This window comes from Ornithorhynchus anatinus, chromosome X1 (genome assembly GCF_004115215.2).
Source record: "Ornithorhynchus anatinus isolate Pmale09 chromosome X1, mOrnAna1.pri.v4, whole genome shotgun sequence".
Lineage (NCBI taxonomy): Eukaryota > Metazoa > Chordata > Mammalia > Monotremata > Ornithorhynchidae > Ornithorhynchus > Ornithorhynchus anatinus.
In genome coordinates, this window is record NC_041749.1 from 98,416,777 (window position 1) to 98,438,529 (window position 21,753).

General features: G+C 40.3%; 1 protein-coding gene across 4 annotated transcripts in view; it reads right to left on the bottom strand.

Moving 5' to 3' along the window:
- The window catches only part of CNTN4 (contactin 4), an 893,626-nt gene that overhangs the window by 413,510 nt on the left and 458,363 nt on the right, over window positions 1-21,753 (bottom strand). For all 4 annotated transcript variants that reach the window (XM_029051523.2, XM_029051520.2, XM_029051519.2 and 1 more), the window contains one exon: window positions 6,114-6,254. In XM_029051523.2, the coding sequence (XP_028907356.1) occupies window positions 6,114-6,168 (55 nt within the window). In that variant the 5' untranslated portion in view covers window positions 6,169-6,254. The remainder of the gene's footprint in view (window positions 1-6,113; window positions 6,255-21,753) is intronic.

The following is a 21,753-nucleotide window of genomic DNA, read 5'->3' on the forward strand; positions in this document are numbered from 1 at the left end:
ATTTCTACACACCTTTCCTTTAATTTTTCTAATTTGATTCATTTGCCAGAGGCCTCCCTTGGGTTTTCCAGAACCCACACATGCTGAGCTTAGAGAATTTCATGTAGTTATAGTTTGATTTCCATCATGGCAGGGTGTATCTAATGAACATATTAGTGATTTTTCCCTTCACTGAAAGCCTAAAATTGAAGATTCTCCACCATATGGGGTCTCTCATCTGCTATTTCACAATTAAAAAGATACTGTATTTCTATGCTAACAAAAAAAAAAGATAGCAATCTCATATTATGTTACCTGTTAATGGTTCCCCACTCAAATGTTTCTTAAGCACTCTCATCGATACTGGTAGAAATTTTCTCCTTTCACTCTTTATACAATTATTTCCTAGAGATATTCTCTCATTTTTTTGAGAATTGTATCAGTCAAGATGTAATTTTTTCCACCTATTTGTTAGGTGATCTCTTTTCCAAATCTTTCTACCATTTTTGGCTTCATTTCATGGTCACAGTTGGGACAAGACAGCTGATTTCCTACTTCCTGCTTATCTAGCTACTGGAGACTTCAGAATATGATTAGAATGCCTCAGTAGGGCAGTTTCTGTTTCCCAGAAACAACAAAAGGAGGTTATTACAGTACCATATTTTGCAGTAACTACAAACACTGACATTTACTCAACTCTCCTGATTTTAATTGCATATTTATTTTTTACTTTCAAGCACACATTTGGTATTATGCCTAATACCTGCCCAGATTTATCAAGTATGATATTCAACCCTCTGACATGGAGGAAAAAAAATATTCTCAGAATGAAATAGTGTATCTTGTTGCATTGGGCTTCATAATTAACTTTCTAAGTCCTGTCTCCATCCTTCTGGTAGTCACAAATATTTTGACAAGAGGAAAGAGGACTTTTTTGAGGTGGTTCCAGATTGTGCAAGATTGTCATCATCACAGGGAATGGTTCTCACCAAGAGTTCCTTCCTTATCCTCAACTACCAAGTCATGGTATTTATTGAGCACTTACCATGTGCAGAGCACTGTACTAAGTGCTTGAGTACAATAGAGTTGGTAGACATGGTTCCCTGCCCACAAAGACCTTATGAGGGAGACAGACATTAATGTAAATTAGCTACAGAAATGTTCATAACAATAATAATAATAACAATTATGGTACTTGTTAAAGACTGTTCTAAGCACTGGAGTAGATACAAGTTAAGCAGGTTGGACACGGTCCTTGTCCCACATGGGGTTTACATTCTTAATCCCCATTTTACAGATGAAGCAACTGAGGTCCAGTGAAGTTAAGTGACTTGCCCAAGGTCAGACAGCAGACAGGTGGTGGAGCAGGGATTAGAATCCCTGTACTTCTGACTCCCAGGCCAGTGCTCTATCCACTAAGCCACACTGCTCTCATAAGTGCTGTGGGGTTGATGGAGGGGTGAAGACTTGAGTGGCAACGTGTGTCTATAATTACAAGGGGTGCTACATTAAGCTAAAATAACAGAAGGATCATCAGTGCTTACAGAAAGAAAAACTGGTGGGTGGGCTTTTTTTCTTTTAGTATCCACTTCAAATAGCCCAGCTTTATGCAGTTACAGATGTGACCTTTAACAAAGTATGGTCCTTCCTGCCCTTCTCCTATCCCATCCTAACCAGACCTCATAGTTAAGCTTCCTTATCATGACTATTTAAAGAGGCATCTCTTCATTCATTTATTTATAAAAGTTTCTCAGAGAATGCCTTGATTGAATTGCACAGCACCTCTTTAGTGGCCTTTCCTCAGTTGTGTTTATAACAATGACACAGATTTTTTTTTTTTTGCAGAACAGAGACCAAATGTTTGTATTTGGGGAAAATAGAGTTCCTCAAAGATGGCTAATTACTGATAAACTCTATTTTCAAGCTGGAAGCAAACACAGTCCAGATGGAACCAAAAACCCATCAGAGAATTTGTATGCTGCTACTCTTAACACAGACACATTTTCTCTCACCTCCAACAGGCCAATGGATGATGATGATGGTATTTGTTAAAGCACTATGTGCCAGGCACTCTACTAAGGGCTGGGGTGAATACAAGAAAATCAGGTTGGACACAGCCCCTGTCCCTCATGGGGCTCACAGCCGTGATCAACAAGAGCTTTTTTTGGCTCCAGTCTTACATGAGCATGAAGGCAGGCACACGCATATACTGTCTTTTCTTCCAGTAGTGGACAACAGAGAGTGAATGCATCCAGAAGCTAGTGCAATATCCAACTTGTCTATGAAATTTTTGACTACTAAAATGAATTTGGTCTCCCAGATATCCCTAATACTTTCTCCTCTCCAGAAAAATGAGGATGAGGTTATAGACAAGTGGGAAAACAAAGTATCTAACTTCAAAGTGAAATAAAAATTTAATGGAGTCGATGTTAATGCAAAGCAATAGGAAAGGGACTGAGCAGTTCAAAAGTTTATTCTGAAGGGAGACAAAAAACAATTGCTTATTTGATGTAAAGGATTTTGTGATTAGGGTTCTCATCATTATCAGGCCTCAGACAATACAATCTCCACCTATTAGGGTGGTCACTAATGGAATTCAAGAATATCTGACACCCTCCTTTGATGACCCAGAAGCAATAGACAAACACTGTGAAATGTACACTGCACATACTATATAATGTCCTTGCAATATGGTCATGACAGCATAAGGCACACATGCAATTGTTCTTTGTGGAATTTTGCAAAATTTCTGTAGTTGCTCAGCGGGTTGATAGGTGGCCCTTTGACCCCTCTATCGCTCTAGAGATGCACGGTTCCCCTCTAGGTCCCTGTGAACATGGGCTGATTTCTGAGCCATAAAACCGGACAGCAAGAGTCAATACCAGGCACAGAGGAATCTAGTGCTTTATCAGTACTGGACAGAGGACCGGACAGACAAAAACCTGACCATTATAAAATTGGACCAATATCCACCCTACCAACTGTGCTCTCGGTATTTTCACTCGTGGTGAGAACCAAAATAAAATTTTGAATTCCTCATGCTGCTTAGTGTTTTACACAAATATCACAATCATTTAACTTTCTATTTCATTTTGGATATTGGGTTCTTTTTTGGCATGTCCTATATATAGGAGCTTTTGGTTATGTCCTGTATCTCATTTCCCCCCTTGATAGTAAACAGCTATTTTTTGGAAAATTCTGAAAGCTCTGAAAACAATTTCATACAGCAAATAAGTTCAAAAAGGGAGAACTATGGTGATTGTGCTTATTATGATGGGGAACAATGAAATACCTCACATTAGTTCTTATTTGCCAGATCCTGCTAGTCTGTACAATTCAGTACAGCCAGGGAGCAATTTGGGGATTTGGAAAGGAACAGTAAATCTTTCAGAGCACTATGAATGACTGATAATCTGAACCCACAAAAATCCTTCAAGTGGCTCACTCACAGGTAGGTAAGAACCTTTCAAGGACCTAAATCCTGTGGACTTAAAGCAGAATGTTTTGGCTCAAGCTTGTTTCCAATCTATGTCCAAAAGGCACTAAAAAATTCAGAACCTGGCTTCAAGATCTCAATGTTGTTTTTAAATTACCCTATAGAAGGTCTGAGAGCTTTAGTGATTCTCAGATTATTATGACTCATGTGGAGCCTTGTCAGAGTGTGTGTGTGTATACATATATAAAATATATAAGCATATATTTTATATATGTATAAAATCACAAAATGGTGACACTGCTTACCTCACTATTTCATGATTTCCTATTAACTGTGCCAGTTTAAAAGGAGCCAGCCAATGCTGCTTAACCCAAAAAAGATCTGTGCTTTTTTTTTTTTTGATTGTAGAAGAATAAATTTGGAACCTCCCTGAAGGGGGATTTATTGATGATAGTTTGGCAAAGTATTAAAGAAATAAAAAAAATCTTACAAGGTCAGTGGATGACTTCTTGGCCAAATTTCTGATTCTTAATGTGTGCTAACATTATCCTATTTTGTAAGTGTTTTTTCTGAAAGAAAAGTGGCTCTTAAAAATGCAGTTGATATAAAGGATCTATAAGTATTTTATTAAATATTGAAAAAAATCCAATAGTGAGACACAAAAAAGTGTGATGATTGTTTCAAACAGGAGCAATAATAAACAGATCAAAGAAAAGAGGTCACCATCCTGTATATCAGTAAATTAGTACAATTGGAAAAAAGAACAACAACAAAAAAAAACTTCATTGGAGTTTGACTTTGTTTAGTCAGAATCGAATAAAGACAGAAAAGTCATGATGGGCAAAATTAATACGTGTAACGTTAAATGAGTAGTAAAGAGATATATAGTGAGTACATGTGTCTCTACTCCATATTTTGGATAGAAAACTGTCAGAATTACGCAATATTTTCCTGTCAAGTCTGATAAGTCTGGATTAAACTTCATGCCGTGCTGGAAGAAACAGTTATGCACATCAAAGTACCATTGGTCAAGATGCACTTTGTACTGCTCACAGCAACACAGCTTCATGGGCCAGGACATGTGAGAAAAATGGATGCTAGCAGGATACCTAAGCAGTATAGGCAAGTCATAGGTCATAGGCAAGTCAGGAGGGCAGAATAAGGGATATATAATGACAGAGTGTAGCACAGTCTTAAACAATGCAACAGAGGAATGGACCGCTGGGAGATTACTGCAGCAAACAGAACGACTTAGTGGGCAGCAATTAGGAAAGGAACTGCTGTCCTTGAGCAAAGGCTTCCTAACAATTGTGTTACCAAAATGCGGGCTCAAGAAGAGGGACTTCCCTGTAGGACCAATCCATTAATGCACTGAGAATCTATCTCTAAGTGTAAACAGTGTGGCAGGGTGAGTTGATTACACATCAATCTTTTCAGCTACTCTCAGCCATAATGATGGTATCTTGCTGCCGATCAATCAGTGGTATTTCTTCAGAGCTTACTATGTGCAGAGCACTGTACTAGGCACTTGGGAGAGTACAGTACAACAGAATTAGCAGACACATTCCCTGCCCATGATGAGCTTTCAGTCTAGAGGGATGCCGTCAGTAGCAACATCTTCAAAAACAAAGGGCAGCTCTACAGATCAATGTGCATTTTCCTAAACGTGGAGGTTCTTCAAAACTAACTCCACTTTATCAGCGAACTGACTGCACAGTCTTTATGGAGGTTTTTTTTTTAATGCCCTAATTTCTAAAATGAAGTGTGTTGGAAGAAAAATGGTTTCCACCACCACAATAACTCAGACTCTGAGTACATGACAAGAAACAATGTAAATGCAACTCAAGCCAAAAATTTAAAAAATAACGGCTCTCATTTCTACGCTTACTTGAGATCCAGCTGCACAAGATTCTAATTCTCACAGAGCAAGTGCCGTGCCACAGGTGGCTCTATCAGGCTTGGTGAGCTATTGATTGGGAATGTATAGTGGAAAACACGGACACGGCCAAACAAAACAGAGAGGTAGTGGCATTCCTAATGTGTTTCAAGAAGGATTTCTAGGCAACTAGGAAAGCAGATCCCTACAAATATGACAGTCCAAGTGGCTGCCTATAGTCTGCTTAAAAACTCTCTCATTTCCACGGTGGTCATGAATGCCATATATAAAAGAAGAAGCTAAGACCATGCTGGTGATGGTGTCGATGAAAATTGACCTGGGTTAGTGTCAGGTGTTTTTACAAGGGCAAGAAATCATGGTCTTGAAAATGCATAAACAAGTTCACGGTATTAAGCAAGCTTCTGAGTTAAAATGACAGCTGTGGTAGGATAACACTTGGTACTTACTGCTTATACTAAGGTTTCATTGCAGGTGACAATCTTTTAGCTGTTTTTTTTTTGTTTGTTTTTTTTTTTTACTGGACAATGTCAGTGTTTGAGCATACATGAAAACAACTTTCCAAAAAGTGACTTAAGACAACTTATAAAGGGGAAAGCACCAGAAACATGTACTTGTGCATATCAGTCAATATTAAAAGAGTTGTTAAGATCAATGTGATATATTCAATGATATTAGCAAATGCCAGTCACAGTGACATTCTATTTGCTACTTTATTATTGGCATCTAACGCACAGAACAGCTTGAATTAGTGTGAAATATTGTAGCATTTTTAAATCAAAAAGTTTTAAAATGATACTTTACCTGCAAGGCACAACATGAATGATTGCAGCACCAGTAGTTCCCATAGCAACCTCATTTTCAGTTTCCGAGGTCAAAGGAGTCTCAGTCCAATAACTAGTGAATAGAATTGCTGCTTCTTTTAACTTTTATATAACCTTTAATCTGTGGAAAAAAGAAACATTAGAATGGCATCAGGATAACTGAACATTGTGTTCTTTGAGATTCTATCTTTCCCTGGAATCTAAATGAAATTCACACCTGAAGGGAAACAGAAAAAAAAAAAGTGTTGTTTTTCAATAAAATGGGAGAAAAGAAACATGTAGAAAATTATGAATGGGAATGAAATAGCAAATAACTATACCAGGTGCTTGGACTTCGTTTCTTTTAAGGCATCTTGATTTTTTGAGCTCCTAACTAGCTCGCCAATTCAGTGGTTATCCACTGAGGAATGAGAAATGCATTATAACCAAGAATGAAACCCATGGGCAGGTGTTTCTGGTTAAAGTGTAGTTCAAAGCAGAATTAAAGTGTAGTTCAAACTCCTCATATTCCCATGCCAAACCTGTCCTCCCCGTGACCTTCCTATCACTGTAAAACAGTACCACAGTCCTCCCTGTCTTCTCAAGCCTGTAACCTTGGCATTATCCTCAACTCATCTTTAATTCAGTCCCCACATTCAATCTGTCAAGAAATTCTGTTGGTTCTGCCCTCACAACATCACTAGACTCCACTGTTTCCTTTCCATCCAAACTGCTACCATAATAATTATGGTATTTGTTAAGCGCTTAATAATAATAATAATGTTGGTATTTGTTAAGCGCTTACTATGTGCCGAGCACTGTTCTAAGCGCTGGGGTAGACACAGGGGAATCAGGATGTCCCACGTGGGGCTCACAGTCTTAATCCCCATTTTACAGATGAGGCAACTGAGGCACAGAGAAGTTAAGTGACTTGCCCACAGTCACACAGCTGACAAGTGGCAGAGCCGGGATTCGAACTCATGACCTCTGACTCCAAAGCCCAGGCTCTTTCCACTGAGCCACGTTACCAAGCTCTGTTCTAAGCGCTGGGGCTAGATACGAGTTAATAAGGTTGGACAGAGTCCCTGTCCCACATGGGACATCTTAATCCCCCATTTATAGATGAGGTAACTGAGGCCCAGATAAGTTAAGTGACTTGCCCAAGGTCACACAGCAGACAAGTGACCAAGCCAGGATTAGAATCCAGGTCCTTCTGGCTCCTAAGCCTGTGCTCTATCCACTGAGCCATGCTGCTTCTCATGCTGATCCAAGCACTTATCATAACCCTGACTTGTTCCCTTTGTTTTTCCCCACTCCCAGCCCCAAAGCACTTATGTACATATCTGTGATTTATTTATATTAATGCCTGTCTACCCCCTCTAGACGGTAAGCTCATTGTGGGCAGGAAATGTGTCTGTTTATTGTATTGTACTCTCCCAAGTGCTTAGTAGAGTGCTCTGCACACAGTAAGAGCTCAATGAATAAATTAATGAATGAATCCCTCCTTGACTCCATAAGCCACCTCACTCACCTCCCTGCCTCTCCCCTCTCTAGTCCATACTTCTCTCTGCTGATGGAATCATTTTTTCGAAAAGCCCCTCAGTCAATATCTCCCTACTCCTCAAAAATATCCAATGACTGCCCATCCACCTCCACAATGAGCAGAAACTCCTCACCATTTGCTTTAAGGCACTCAAATCAGCTCCCTCTCATACCTTCCTTTACTGAATTCCTCCTACAACCAATGTGCCCACTCTGTTCCTCTGACACCAACCTACTCTCTGTACCTTCATCTTACCTCTCCTGTCACCCACCCCTTGCCCACGTCCTCCCTCTGACCTGGAACTCTCTCCCTCTTCCTATCAGACAATCAATAGTATTTTCAATAGTATTTATTGAGCGCTTACTATGTGCAGAGCACTGTACTAAGCGCTTGGAATGAACAAGTCGGCAACAGATAGAGACAGTCCCTGCCGTTTGACGGGCTTACAGTCTAATCGGGGGAGACGGACAGACGAGAACAATGGCAATAGAGTCAAGGGGAAGAACATCTCGTAAAAACAATGACAACTAAATAGAATCAAGGCAATGTATAATTCATTAACAAAATAAATAGGGTAATGGAAATATATACAGTTGAGTGGACGAGTACAGTGCTGTGGGGATGGGAAGGGAGAGGTGGAGGAGCAGAGGGAAAGGGGGAAAAGAGGGTTTAGCTGCGGAGAGGTAAAGGGGGGTGGTAGAGGGAGTAGAGGGAGAAGAGGAGCTCAGTCTGGGAAGGCCTCTTGGAGGAGGTGAGTTTTAAGTAGGGTTTTGAAGAGGTGAAGAGAATCAGTTTGGCGGAGATGAGGAGGGAGGGCGTTCCAGGACCGCGGGAGGACGTGGCCCAGGGGTCGACGGCGGAATAGGCGAGACCGAGGGATGGTGAGGAGGTGGGCGGCAGAGGAGCGGAGGGTTCGGGGTGGGCGGTAGAAAGAGAGAAGGGAGGAGAGGTAGGAAGGGGCAAGGTGATGGAGAGCCTTGAAGCCTAGAGTGAGGAGTTTTTGTTTGGGGCGGAGGTTGATAGGCAGCCACTGGAGTTGTTTAAGAAGGAGAGTGACATACCCACATCGTTTCTGCAGGAAGATGAGCCGGGCAGCGGAGTGAAGAATAGACCGGAGCGGGGCGAGAGAGGAGGAAGGGAGGTCAGAGGGAAGGCTGACACAGTAGTCTAACCGGGATATAACGAGAGCCTGTAGCAGTAAGGTAGCCGTTTGGGTGGAGAGGAAAGGGCAGATCTTGGCGATATTGTAAAGGTGAAACCGGCAGGTCTTGGTAATGGATAGGATGTGTGGGGTGAACGAGAGAGACGAGTCAAGGATGACACCGAGATTGCGGGCCTGAGAGACGGGAAGGATGGTCGTGCCATCGACGGTGATAGAGAAGTCTGGGAGAGGACCGGGTTTGGGAGGGAAGATGAGGAGCTCAGTCTTGCTCATGTTGAGTTTTAGGTGGTGGGCCGACATCCAGGTGGAGACATCCTGGAGGCAGGAGGAGATGCGAGCCTGAAGGGAGGGGGAGAGGACAGGGGCGGAGATGTAGAACTGCGTGTCATCTGCGTAGAGATGGTAGTCAAAGCCGTGAGAGCGAATGAGTTCACCGAGGGAGTGAGTGTAAATGGAGAACAGAAGAGGGCCAAGAACTGACCCTTGAGGAACTCCAACAGTTAAAGGATGGGAGGGGGAGGAGGCGCCAGTGAAGGAGACCGAGAATGACCGGCCAGAGAGATAAGAGGAGAACCAGGAGAGGACGGAGTCCGTGAAGCCAAGGTGAGATAAGGTATGGAGGAGGAGGGGATGGTTGACAGTGTCAAAGGCAGCAGAGAGGTCAAGGAGGATTAGAATGGAGTAGGAGCCATTGGATTTGGCAAGAAGGAGGTCATGGGTGACCTTAGAGAGAGCAGTCTCGGTAGAGTGGAGGGGATGGAAGCCAGATTGGAGGGGGTCTAGGAGAGAATGGGAGTTAAGGATTTCTAAGCATCGATTGTAGATGACTCGTTCTAGGATTTTGGAAATGAAGGGTAGTAGGGAGATAGGGCGATAACTGGAGGGGGAGACAATCGAGAAACAGCGTGGCTCAGGGGAAAGAGCATGGGCCTGGGAGTCAGAGGATGTGGGTTCTAATCCCAGGTTCACCCCTTCTCTGCTGTTTGACCTTCGGCAATCCAATCAACCTCTCTGTGCCTCAGTTCACTCATCTGTAAAATGGGGATTAAGACTGTAAGTCCCACGTGGGACAACCTGATTACCTTGTATCCACCCCAGTGCTTAGAACAATGCTTGGCACGGAGTAAGCGCTTAATGAATACCATAATTATTATTATTAATCCATCACCTTTTCCCACCTTCAAAACTCTCTAAAAATCACAGCTCTTCCAAAGCCATTCCCTGACCAAATCTTTCATTTACCCCATCTACCATCCCCTCTGGGTTGACTAGGAACTTGACTGTGTACCCCTTTAGCACTTTTAGACTCAATGCAGCCCCATCAGACTAATGTAAATATTGTTCTCTACTATTTTCCCTATCCTTAAATCTATTTTACTACCTGTCTCACCTGTGGATTAGAAACTCCTTGTGGGAAGAGAACGGGTCTACCAACCCTGTCGTGTTATACTTTTCCAAGGGCTTAGTACAGTGGTCCGGGAAAACAGTAAGCGCTCAATCAACACCACTGATTACTGATTGAGTCATATGGCTATCAATGTGATGCCATCAAGCAACCAGGACGTGTCCTTGCAGCCTTTCTATTGCACGGTATGGAAAGGAGTGAGACCACAGGCAGGTTTTTGACCCAGTAGCCAAACGGAATATTTATTAGCAGTTTCAATCTGGTGACTAAGTGCTCGGCCAATTCCCAAGGAAAGCACTGACAGAGGTAGCTTATTTATAAATACCATATTTAAAATATAAAGACACAGCTAGCTAATCAAGCACTCTTTGCATTTCTTTGTATGTCTCATGAGTGGAAATTAAGAAGCCTTCAAGTCTACAAGCCAGCCTCCATAGTTAATAGAAACTGAAGTAGCATCATTAGAGAATCCTGCTTTCCTCTCTGCACTTAAATTGCCAATCTGATCAAGTTAAGCTTAATGTGTTGCTAAGAGGGAAAGAATGCTTAACTCCTGATCTCCTGATATATCTGGACGGGGGCAAAGTTCTAATTGGATATGTTTAGATATCCTTCTGACACACATGGTGATTAGTTTGAATTTAAATAAAGATGAAGCGCAGATCAATGAAAACTAATTATGTCTTAAGCAAATGATCAACGTATTAAAAATTAATAAGGAAAATGTCATCATGCACCTTTGGATTGATCTACAGTGCTAAACAGTCTCTTGCAGTGTGACACTTAAAATTATCTTTGGAAAAACTACCTAATTACACAATAAAGACTTAAAAAATGAGTAGGCTACTGTTTATAACATATGTTCTGCCAAGGATTGTAGATTTTTAAAGGTATTGAGATTACAGGAAAAATACCATTTATTTACATTCAGATAGAGTTCACCCTCACTAATTAGAATAGGGTCATTTGTAGTGATTTTGTAGGACTGTAGACACCATCTAAAGCACACAATTTCTGAACAGAAGCAGAAGATCTACACATTCCACCCTAGATTATGGTGCTGTTTAAATGGTCCAAACTCAGGACTCATAATTTACTGCTACCTTGGCTGCAGGTGCCAGAAAAAACAACCCCACCTCAAAAAAAAGTAAATCTAGCTTTTTCCAGTTTTAAATTTGGTTCAACCTGTGGAATATATGTATTCCAAGGCCAAGCAAAAAAATTGTCCTGGTAATACAGAAAAAACACAACAACCTGCTTTTGCCTCAACTATACGGATCCTAACGCATTCATTAGCCCTTCCGCAGGCAATCTAAGGCAAAAAATCAGGATTTGATAGGGAAAGCCAGGAGTGAAGCAATAGGCTGCACCTGGATTACCAAAATAAATGGTTCAACTTCTACTTGTGTGTCTTTTCTTATATTGGTGTCTAAAGCCATCCAGCTGCAATTTATACTCATTTTCTCCTTGGAAATGGAGAAGCTACTCATAATCGTCAAGATGCTAGTTTAAATACTCTTAAAGACTGGTACTAAAATACTATTGAATTTAGGCATCCTTTTATATTTTCCTTTCCTGAGATGAAACAATCCTAATTCCTTTTATCATTTGCCCAGTCCTGATTATCATTCCATTTTCTTTACCTTCTTCAATTATTTGATATTTCTTAAAATTTGGGGGCCCCAAACTGGGACAGTTTTATTTTCACTAAATTTGGAAAGTAAAATTATGTGCCAAGCACTGTACTAAACGCTTGGGTAGATACAAGATAATCTGGTTGGACAGAATCCATGTTCCCCATGGGTCTCAGTATATGTAGGAGGGAAAACAGGTAATTAATTCCCATTTTATACATGAGGAAACTGACGTCTAGAGAAATGAAGGAACTTGTCCAAGGTCATACAACAGGCAGACTGAAGTCCCCTGCTCTAAAGCCTGTGACCTATTAGTTCAACCTACTTATCCTAGCTAAAATACTGATGGACACATAGTTATGCAATGTCATTACTCGCTCACTGGTGCGAACCAATGATTCGTCCAATGCACAATTCTGTCTCCTACAGCAGCAACAGGATGCCTGGAGAGACCATTTAATGGTGGCTTCCTTGACAGCCACCTTTGCTCTTTGTGGGCAGAGAATGTGTCTACCAATTCTGTAGTACTGTACTCTCCCAAGCATACTTAGTACAATAAGCACTCAAATACCACTGATATTTGATAATGACAATGCTTAGGGATAAAAACATCTCTACTTTTCTTTCTAGCAACTCTTTGTAGATGACTCTAGACTGTTCATGTGGGCAGGGAATGTGTCTACCAACTCTGTTATATTGCACTTAGTATAGTTTTATGCATGCAGTAAGCATGCAATAAATATGAATGATTAATTGATTGACTCATCCAGGAATTAATCTAAATCTCTCCTGAACCTACTGATGTTTACATCCTACATAACACCATGTGTGGCTCAAGTCTATATGTTTACCACTCCAATGGGTAAAGAAGCATTTCCCTTTTTTTTTAATTTTTAAACATAATTTCCTCAAATTCCATGGATATTCCCTTACCCTATGGTGTGGGCATGGTGAGCAAAATCCTTGTTCACCCCAAGAATATTCTTTCATAGACCAGACTTGCTACGAGATCTGGAAATATAGCCAGTATAATATTCAGAAGGATGTACATTATTGATCACTTTGCATTGGGTTTGTATAAATCTTTAATGAACATAAATGCCTAGAGGCTTGGTGTCAATATAGCTTCATGTTTAGGAGGGTTTTCATATTCTTTCATGCTAAAAGAGCACTCATGACATGGCACTAAGTTCTAACAAAGAACTAGAGAGATGCTACTGATAAAATGGAAAGGCTTTTGGTAGAGCCATCAAAACAAAATGACATTTAGAAGTAAAACAAGGAAACTTTTAGGGTTTTTTAAAAAATACATATACACACACACACACACTACACATGTGCTTTATAAAACAAATGTGGATGGCTGTTCTTTGGGTTCAAAAATGATGTAAATAGCCAAGATCATATAATGGAGAAAATTTTTAGGCTTATTACCCAGATGGCATGTATGTACCTGCCAATGTCCCACCTATACAGATGGCTTCATACAATTTACTTTGGTAATATCATCCATACATAGCAAATTGTTTTGAAAGGCACCTTGCTTAGAATTGGATTCTATTATATTCTGGGCCTCAGTTTCCTCAACTTTTTTTTCTTTTTATGGTACTTGTTAAGCACTTACGATGAGTCAGGCACTGTTCTAATCCCTGGAGCAGATACAAGGTAATCAGGTTGGACGCAGTCTGTGTCCTACATGAGACTTCAGGTCATAATCCCCATTTTACTGGTGAGGTAACTGAGGCACAGAGAAGTTAAGTAATAATATTTCTGGTATTTGTTAAGCACTTACTATGTGCCAGGCACTGTACTAAGCACTGGGGTGGATACAAGGAAATCAGGTTGGATACAGTCCCTGTCCCACATGGGGCTCAAATTCTCAATCCTCATTTTACAGATGAGGTAACTGAGGCCCAGAAAAGTGAAGTGACTTGCCCAGGGTCACACAGCAGACAAGCGGCAGAGCCGGTTCTAGAGTCCAGGTCCTTTTGACTTCCAGGCCCGTGCTCTATCCACTAGGCCATGCTGCTGAGACTGTGAGTCCCATGCAGGACAGGGACTGCATTCCACCTGGTTGACTTGCATCTACCCCTGCACTTAGAACAGTGTTTGACACAGAGTAAGTGCTTAACAAAGGCCAAAAACAAACAAAAACAAAAAAAAAAATTAGAGGACATTTAGTGAAAAAGCCTTGAGCTCAGAAACATATTTCAAAGCCACAATCTGGAAATTTATTCTTTGGGGTGTCTGAGCTAGGGGATGAAAGTGTCCAAAAGAGAACTAGTGGATTGTGATATCCTTTTCAACTATGTAACAGAGTGCCAAAGACATTGACAAAAAAATACTTCATAGGAACCATCCTACGGAGTTCTCTGCTTAGTGGGTATTTTGAAGAAAACTTTATGAAATGCCTTGGGCTTCCAGCTAAAGTAATAGCGGGAAATAAAGCTTTCTTAGCAATCATCTCACGTTTGTTTTTCTTCTGCCCATTGGTGTGCTACAGAGTGCCAATTCCACTAAACTCCAAAATAAATCACCGTTAATGAAGCAAGTTGCACAGACAGACAGCAACAGGCATTTTTAATCACCTAAACTAAGGAAGAGCTAAAGGTAAGCACAAGGCACTATAATGCCTAATATATTAGTTGTCAGATTTAAAGTAGCAAGAACCTTATGACTTTCTGAGCTTTTACTTCAGTTTGGTTCCAAGCAGAAATGCTTAGAAGTATATTCATCATCATGAATGGACTATCTTCCAACAGACAGCCATATCTGATGAAGAGTAGCCTAAAAGAGTTACCAGAAGCAGAACCAGAGTTCAAACCTCAGAACTAAAAACATTATCTCCTAGAAAGGGTTCAGGAAACAAGCCCTCAAATAATAATAATAATAATGTTGGTATTTGTTAAGCGCTTACTATGTGCCGAGCACTGTTCTAAGCGCTGGGGTAGACATAGGGGAATTAGGTTGTCCCACGTGGGGCTCACAGTCTTAATCCCCATTTTACAGATGAGGGAACTGAGGCACAGAGAAGTTAAGTGACTTGCCCACAGTCACACAGCCGACAAGTGGCAGAGCTGGGATTCGAACTCATGAGCCCTGACTCCAAAGCCCATGCTCTTTTCACTGAGCCACGCTGCTTCTCAAATACACAGCAGGTTCCAAAATATGATTTAGCTTTTGGATCACTAAAGGTGAGAAAAGCCTTTTGATTCAACAGAACTGCAGTTACAACTTCTTGTATTGTGCTTTCCCAAGCAATTAGTACAGTGCTCTGCACATAGTAAGCGTGCAATAAATACAATTGAGTACACTATAAGCAGTTCGTACAGGACTCTTCACACAGTAAGTGCTTAATAAATATGATTGAATGAATCAGATGAGTCCTATACTTAACCATATAATAACACTATGCTGCATTAATCTTGCGATGCTTTTCCCTTATGGACCTCAAAAACATTTAACCAAAAAGAATTAGAGGAGAAATTATTGGTCTTTCCTGAAAACCGAATCAATGGTGGATTTATAATTTAATCTTAGATGTTAAATATCAACACATTTTCAGAACTTTTTTTCTGATGCAAGCAACATACCCATTTTGTGTTAAATGTGAGCTGTACATATGCCAATAATGTAATGATAGTAATGTTATTTATTGAACACCTGAGTGTAATGCACTGTGCTAAATGTTGGAGAAGTTCCACAGATGCACAAAATACACGCCCTGCCCAAAGAGCTTATACTCGCATAGGTGAGATAGAAATACTCAAAAGTGAATCAGAATATATAAAAATTGAACATTCAATTGAACAGGCTTATATTTACACACAAGTTCTGAGGCTGGACATAAATAAATAAGTACATGAGTGCAAGGGGTAGCTGAAGGGTATAGTGGAAAGCGTATAGGCTGGGGAATCAGGGGACTTGGGTTCTAACCCCAGCTCCACCACATGCTTGTTGTGTGACCTCAGGTAAGTTACTTAACTGCTCTGTGCCTCAGTTTCCTCATTTGCATAATGGGGATTAAATAGTTGTTCTCCCACTTTGGCTGTGAGCCCCATGTGGGACAGAGTACTGGGTCCAACCTAGTTATCTTGTATGTACCCCAGTGCTTAGTACAGTGCTTAGCACATCATTCATTTTTTCATTCAATCGTATTTATTTGAGCACTTACTGTGTGTAGAGCACTGTACTAAGCTCTTGGAATGTACAATTGGGCAACAGAGAGAGACAATCCCTGCCCAACAATGGGCTCACAGTCTACAAGGGGTAGACTGACAACAAAACAAGTAGTTAGGCATCAATAGCATCAAGATATATGGAATCATAGATCTATACACATCATTAATAAAATAGAGTAATAGATAATATACACAAATATACACTTAAATAATACCACAATTATTATGGAAATTGTCTGGGCAATGGACTTCTACTGGGGAAGAGTTCAAATGCCACAGACACACCATCTGTATTTTAATGTCTGTCTCCTCTCTCTAGTCTATAAATTCCTTGTAGGCAGGGATCATGTCTACCAACTCTCTTGAACTATATTCTTAAGTGCTTAGTACAATGCTTTGCACATCATAATAATAATAAAAAGAAGAACTATGGTATTTGTTAGGCACTTACTATGTTTCCAGGCACTGTACTAAGTGCTGGGGTGGATACAAGCAAATCAGGTTGCACAGAGTCCCTGTCTCACATGGGGCTCACAGTCTTAATCCCCATTTTACATATGAGGGAACTGAGTGACTTGTCCAGTTTCACCCAGAAGACAAGCGGCGGAACCAGGATTAGAACCTAGGTCCTTCTGACTCCCAGGCCCATGGTCTACCCACCAGAAAACACTGCCAAATATGCCACTGATTAATTGATAGTTATAGGTAAGATTTGGTGAACCAGAGGGAAATAGCCAAGAGTAGTTTAAGGGTAGTTTTGAGGTGCCAAGGGCGGTTACTCACAGGATCTACGTAGAAGAGCAAAAGTGGCTGTAAAGTCCCAATTTGGGATTTCCAGAATGAGTCTGTCTGCACAGTCAGTATGGATGACATAATGCAGTTCCAGGGGCAAGGAGGCAATTGGATAAGGGTAGGCAGAGACTAATGAAGATGAAGGAGGGTCAGGGAAAGAACTGGGACCCTAGCTAAGCCCACCTAGGACTGGAAAAGGGAGAGAGAAAGGACACTTAGTTCCCTCATCTGTAAAATGGGGATTAAGACTGTGAGCCCCAAGTGAGACAGGGACTCTGTGCAACCTGATTTGCTTGTATCCACCCCAACCTTTAGTACCATGCCTGGCAACAGAGTAATGATGATAATGATAGTGGTGGTGGTGGTATTTGTTAAGTGCTTACTATGTGCCAAGCACTGTTCTAAACACTAGAATAGATACAAGGTAATCAGGCTGTCCCACGTGGGGCTCACAGTCTTAATCTCCATTTTACAGATGAGGGAACTGAGGCCCAGAGAAGTTAAGTGGATCACCCAAGGTCACACAGCAGACAAGTGCCGGAGCCGGGATCAGAACCCACGTCCTCTGACTCCCAAGCCCGTGCTCTTTCCACTAAGCCACGCTGCTTCCAACAAATTGAGTTGGACACAGTCCCTGTTCCACGTGGGGCTCACAGTCTCAATCCCCATTTTACAGATGAGGTAATTTAGGCACAGAGAGAAATGAAGTGACTTGCCTAACATCACATAGCAAACAAGTGGCAGAGCTGGGATAAGAACCTATGACCTTCTGACTCCCAGGCCTGTACTCTTTCCACTAAGCCATGCCGCTAAGCTCTTAAGTGCTTAACCAATACCACAGTTCTTTTTGTTATTATTATTATCATTATTGTGTGCAAAGCATTGTACTAAGCACTTCAGTACAGTACAAGAGAGTTGGTAGACATGATCCCTGCCCACAAGGAATTTACAGACTAGAGGGAGGAGACAGACATTAAAAGGGAAGACTTTTCAATCAGTCGTGTATCATTTCTGGTAGCAGCCCTCATTTAGAGGCTGCCTGAGTAGAACAGGCAGCATAAAGAGCACATGTGCACACACACTTACATACATTTGCATTTTTTTTGGTCCTTCCCAGGCAGTGTGAGTAGGATCTGGCATCTGGTGCTGGATTGAACCCAGGCAGAAGTCTGGCATTAGAGACCTCTGGTTGGGTAGGGTAGTTCCTAATGGGTTTCCAGATACAGAGAGTTTTTCACTTAAGTAACTTCCTATGTAGATATAGTTAGGTAGATTTTATTAGTCTCATTTTATGGTGGAAAAAAAAGGCACGTGGAACTAGGATCCATTGACAAAATTATTTCTTGAATAAGGTTTAAATATTTCTCTACTTAAAGCTATAAGGCTTGCAACCTATTTCTCTCAATTTTATTCTGATATTGGGCTGTATTTTTAACAAATGTGGTTGCATTCTGCTGGTGCAGGTGTAGTCATCCTTTTGAGTATAAAGTCTTCAAAATAATGTCTGGAAACCAGGAAAAACAATATCCAAAGGATAATTCTGTCTAGGTGCACGATACATTTAATATCGTTCCTAGAGCACAGTTTGTTCAAAGTTAGATTGCTGAATGTCTCTCCTTTTTCCCCCAGAATATCAGTGTGTGTGTCTGTGTGTGTGTAGTTTAAAATTTTCTCAGTTGCTAGATTTGTCTGGATTTGAATTTCATACAGGATGATAGGCAAAGACAACATTCATTATGATAAAATCAGGAAAATGAATACAGGGAGAAGAAATAGCTATGATATTGCTTTCCAACTTCTAACATGACACTAGCCTAGCTTCTTAAATTAGCAATGTGGGCATACTGCACAGAAGGAAAATCTGGTAACTCATTACCTGTGGAGAATACACATCTGAATTATATGCAAAAACCTAAGCAATCATTTCCTTCAGAATAAGTCTCTAATTAGTTGCAAAATAAGTCATTTATAATTTAATTTCTAACAAATCATTTAGAAAATGAAGCAAAAGGACTTTAAAAAAGGAAAATGAAAAAAAATAGCTCCAACCACTTCAGGAAAATTAAATTGCTCTGTACCTGTTGGAGGTACATGCCTACACATAGTTCAAGTCTTTATTTTATTACCTTAACACCCCTCACCTGCCACCACTCAGCTGGAAATTTCATGAGAATATTTTGAACTAAGCCTGGAGAAAATTAGCTTGATAAAAGATTTCTCACTGCAAAAACACTTCTGTGACTGCATGGCAGGTCATGTTCTAGCATCAATGTTAAAGGGAACATTGACAAAAAAATCATTTCAAAAGCTCAAACTATTTGAACAGGAAGGAGAGAAAAATAGTAACTTAAAACATTTTTCATCTTTAGACAAAGGGACATATGTTTTGGCTCCACATGATATTTAATAACACCTGGCATTTTGTACACGGTAAATGCCACAGGTTTTTCCAGCTGTAACTCCAACCTCAAAGTAATCAACTTTCTAGAATTTTCTCAACTAATTCACTATGCTATAATTCACTCTGGAGAGTGTTGGAGCATCAAACTAATTGCTTGGGGTATAGATGAAATTATATGACTCCATCACTACTGAGGTAGAAAAATGTGAAAACTTCAGCACTTGAAGAGAAAAGGGAAAGCTGATTTTATTTATTCTAAAGTCTCTCAAATTAGCAGGAACATTTTTAATGTGGATCTACTTTATTTATAGTCTTCAAGAAAACAATTCAGGAACACAAGCCCTGGGTATTAAATTCTAAAATTTCAATAGTTGGGTTCTTGGACAGTACCCTAAGTGAATATTTTTCAGGATGCCAAAAAGTGGAAGAAAGCATCTAAAACTTTTTAAATGGTATTTGCCAGGCACTATACTAAGCTGCACTGGGGAAGATGCAAGATAGACTGGTTGAACACAGTTCCTGTCCCACATGAGGCTCACAGTCTTACAGATGAGGTAACAGGCACTGAGAAGTTATGTGACTTTCCCTAGGTCACACAGTAGGTATGTAGCAGAGCCAAGATTAGGATCCAGGTCCTCTGACTCCCAGGCCCATGCTCTTTCCACTAGGCCACACTGCTTCTCAGGGAATTTATTGGCAGAACTAGCTTTTCTAGCTCTCAGTTCTCTAAAGACTTAAGTTTCTATAGCTGCCTCAATCTCCTGGATCTTAATTAGCTGGATTTGATCACTGTAATAGTGTGTAATAAAAATCATCATCAGAATAAAATGATACTTGTTAAGCACTTACAATGTGCCAACAATTGTACTAAATAGTGTGAGATACAAGATAATCAGGTTGGACACAGTCCCTGTCCCACAGGGGCTCACTGTTTAAGCAGGAGAGAAAACAGGTAATAAGGTGTAATAAGCTAAATGTTATGGGGAACATATTTCTAATTGAGGCTATATCCCACAAGCATTCATATTTTAAGTGAACAATAAAGAGAAAGAATGATGGAGTAAATGCATTTATTTATATACTCATGCTCTCATGTAGTCTTAAGGTACATCTAAGCTTGCAAGGTTGTTGAAGGATAATTACTATTTCTAAGGAAAATGTTCACATTTGGATTGAGTTGCAATATCAGCTTGTAACTTCAGCTAAGATTAATTCAACATGCCTTTGTCTATTTCTAGATATATGTAGCAAAATTTGAAAATTTCCAAGGCCCCATAGGTATACTATGCAACTCATTTGGTTTTCCTCCTACAGAAAGATACAGAAAAAAAGTATGAATCTTCTGACTTGGACTCTTCCTTCATTGTGTGTTATGATCTGCCTACTTGGAAATATTCTTCACATGATTCTATTTAAATAATGTTTTTAAAGGCCATTCCCCGATTTGCTTGTCTGCACCTGATTGCTTAGTACAGTGCTTGGCACATAGTAAGCACTTAAATACCACAATTATTATCAATAATCCAGCCACAAACGCTTACCATGGTGTAGTTGTTAGGGTGAAGAGGATCCAAGTTCAAATCAGCAGGAAAATGTCCACCCAGCAGGAGTTCAAACGTGGAACTCCTCACAGTTCCGTTCTGTTTCCACTAGGCCATTATTGCTAAATTGCTTAGTACAGTGTAGATACTGTATTCAGTACAGGTATTATACTCTATACTCAGACACTATGTGCCACGCACTATATTGAGAAGTACATTAAGTTTTTCCATAACACATTTTCACAACCATGTTGTTTTGGATAGAACACTTTAGAGAATTAGAAAGTATTCTTTTGACAGCACATATTTTTCTGAATGGAACATGATAAAATGTTGGAAAAAATAATTACGTGCATGTAGATGGCAAGTTAAGGCAACTATACTTTCATTTTCTTAATGTGCGGTTCATCAAAAATACGATTCCCACATTATAGGAGAACTAAGTATAGTGCATGCGGTTATATCAAAGGCTCTTGTAGATATTTGGATTTCAAATCAATGGCAATAATTTAGTTCTTACCGAGTACAGAACACTGTACTAAGAACTTGGGAGACTACAATACAACAGAGTTGGTAGACACAATCCCTGCCTTCGAAGAGCTTATGTCTAATGGATTCGGTTTGGCTTTCTACTTTTTCCTCTTTCTCTTCCCTTAGACTGGGAGCTGTATGTGGGAAAAGGGCTGTATGCGACCTGATTAACTTGTATCTACACCAGTGCTTTGTACAATGCTTGGCATATGGTAAGTGCTTAACAAATACAGTAATAATGATTGTTATTATTAATAATAAAATTGCTGTGCCTACTTAGGCCATAAACACTTTTCAGGTTTCTCCTTAATAATGCTGATATAACAGCTACCAATGCAAAACATTCTGTGGAATCATCTGTGGCATTTGTTAAGCGCTTACTCTGTGGGAGGTACTAAGTGCTGGAATTAACTGCCCAGCCAAGTTGAAAATCTATAAGGCTGTTGTAGTA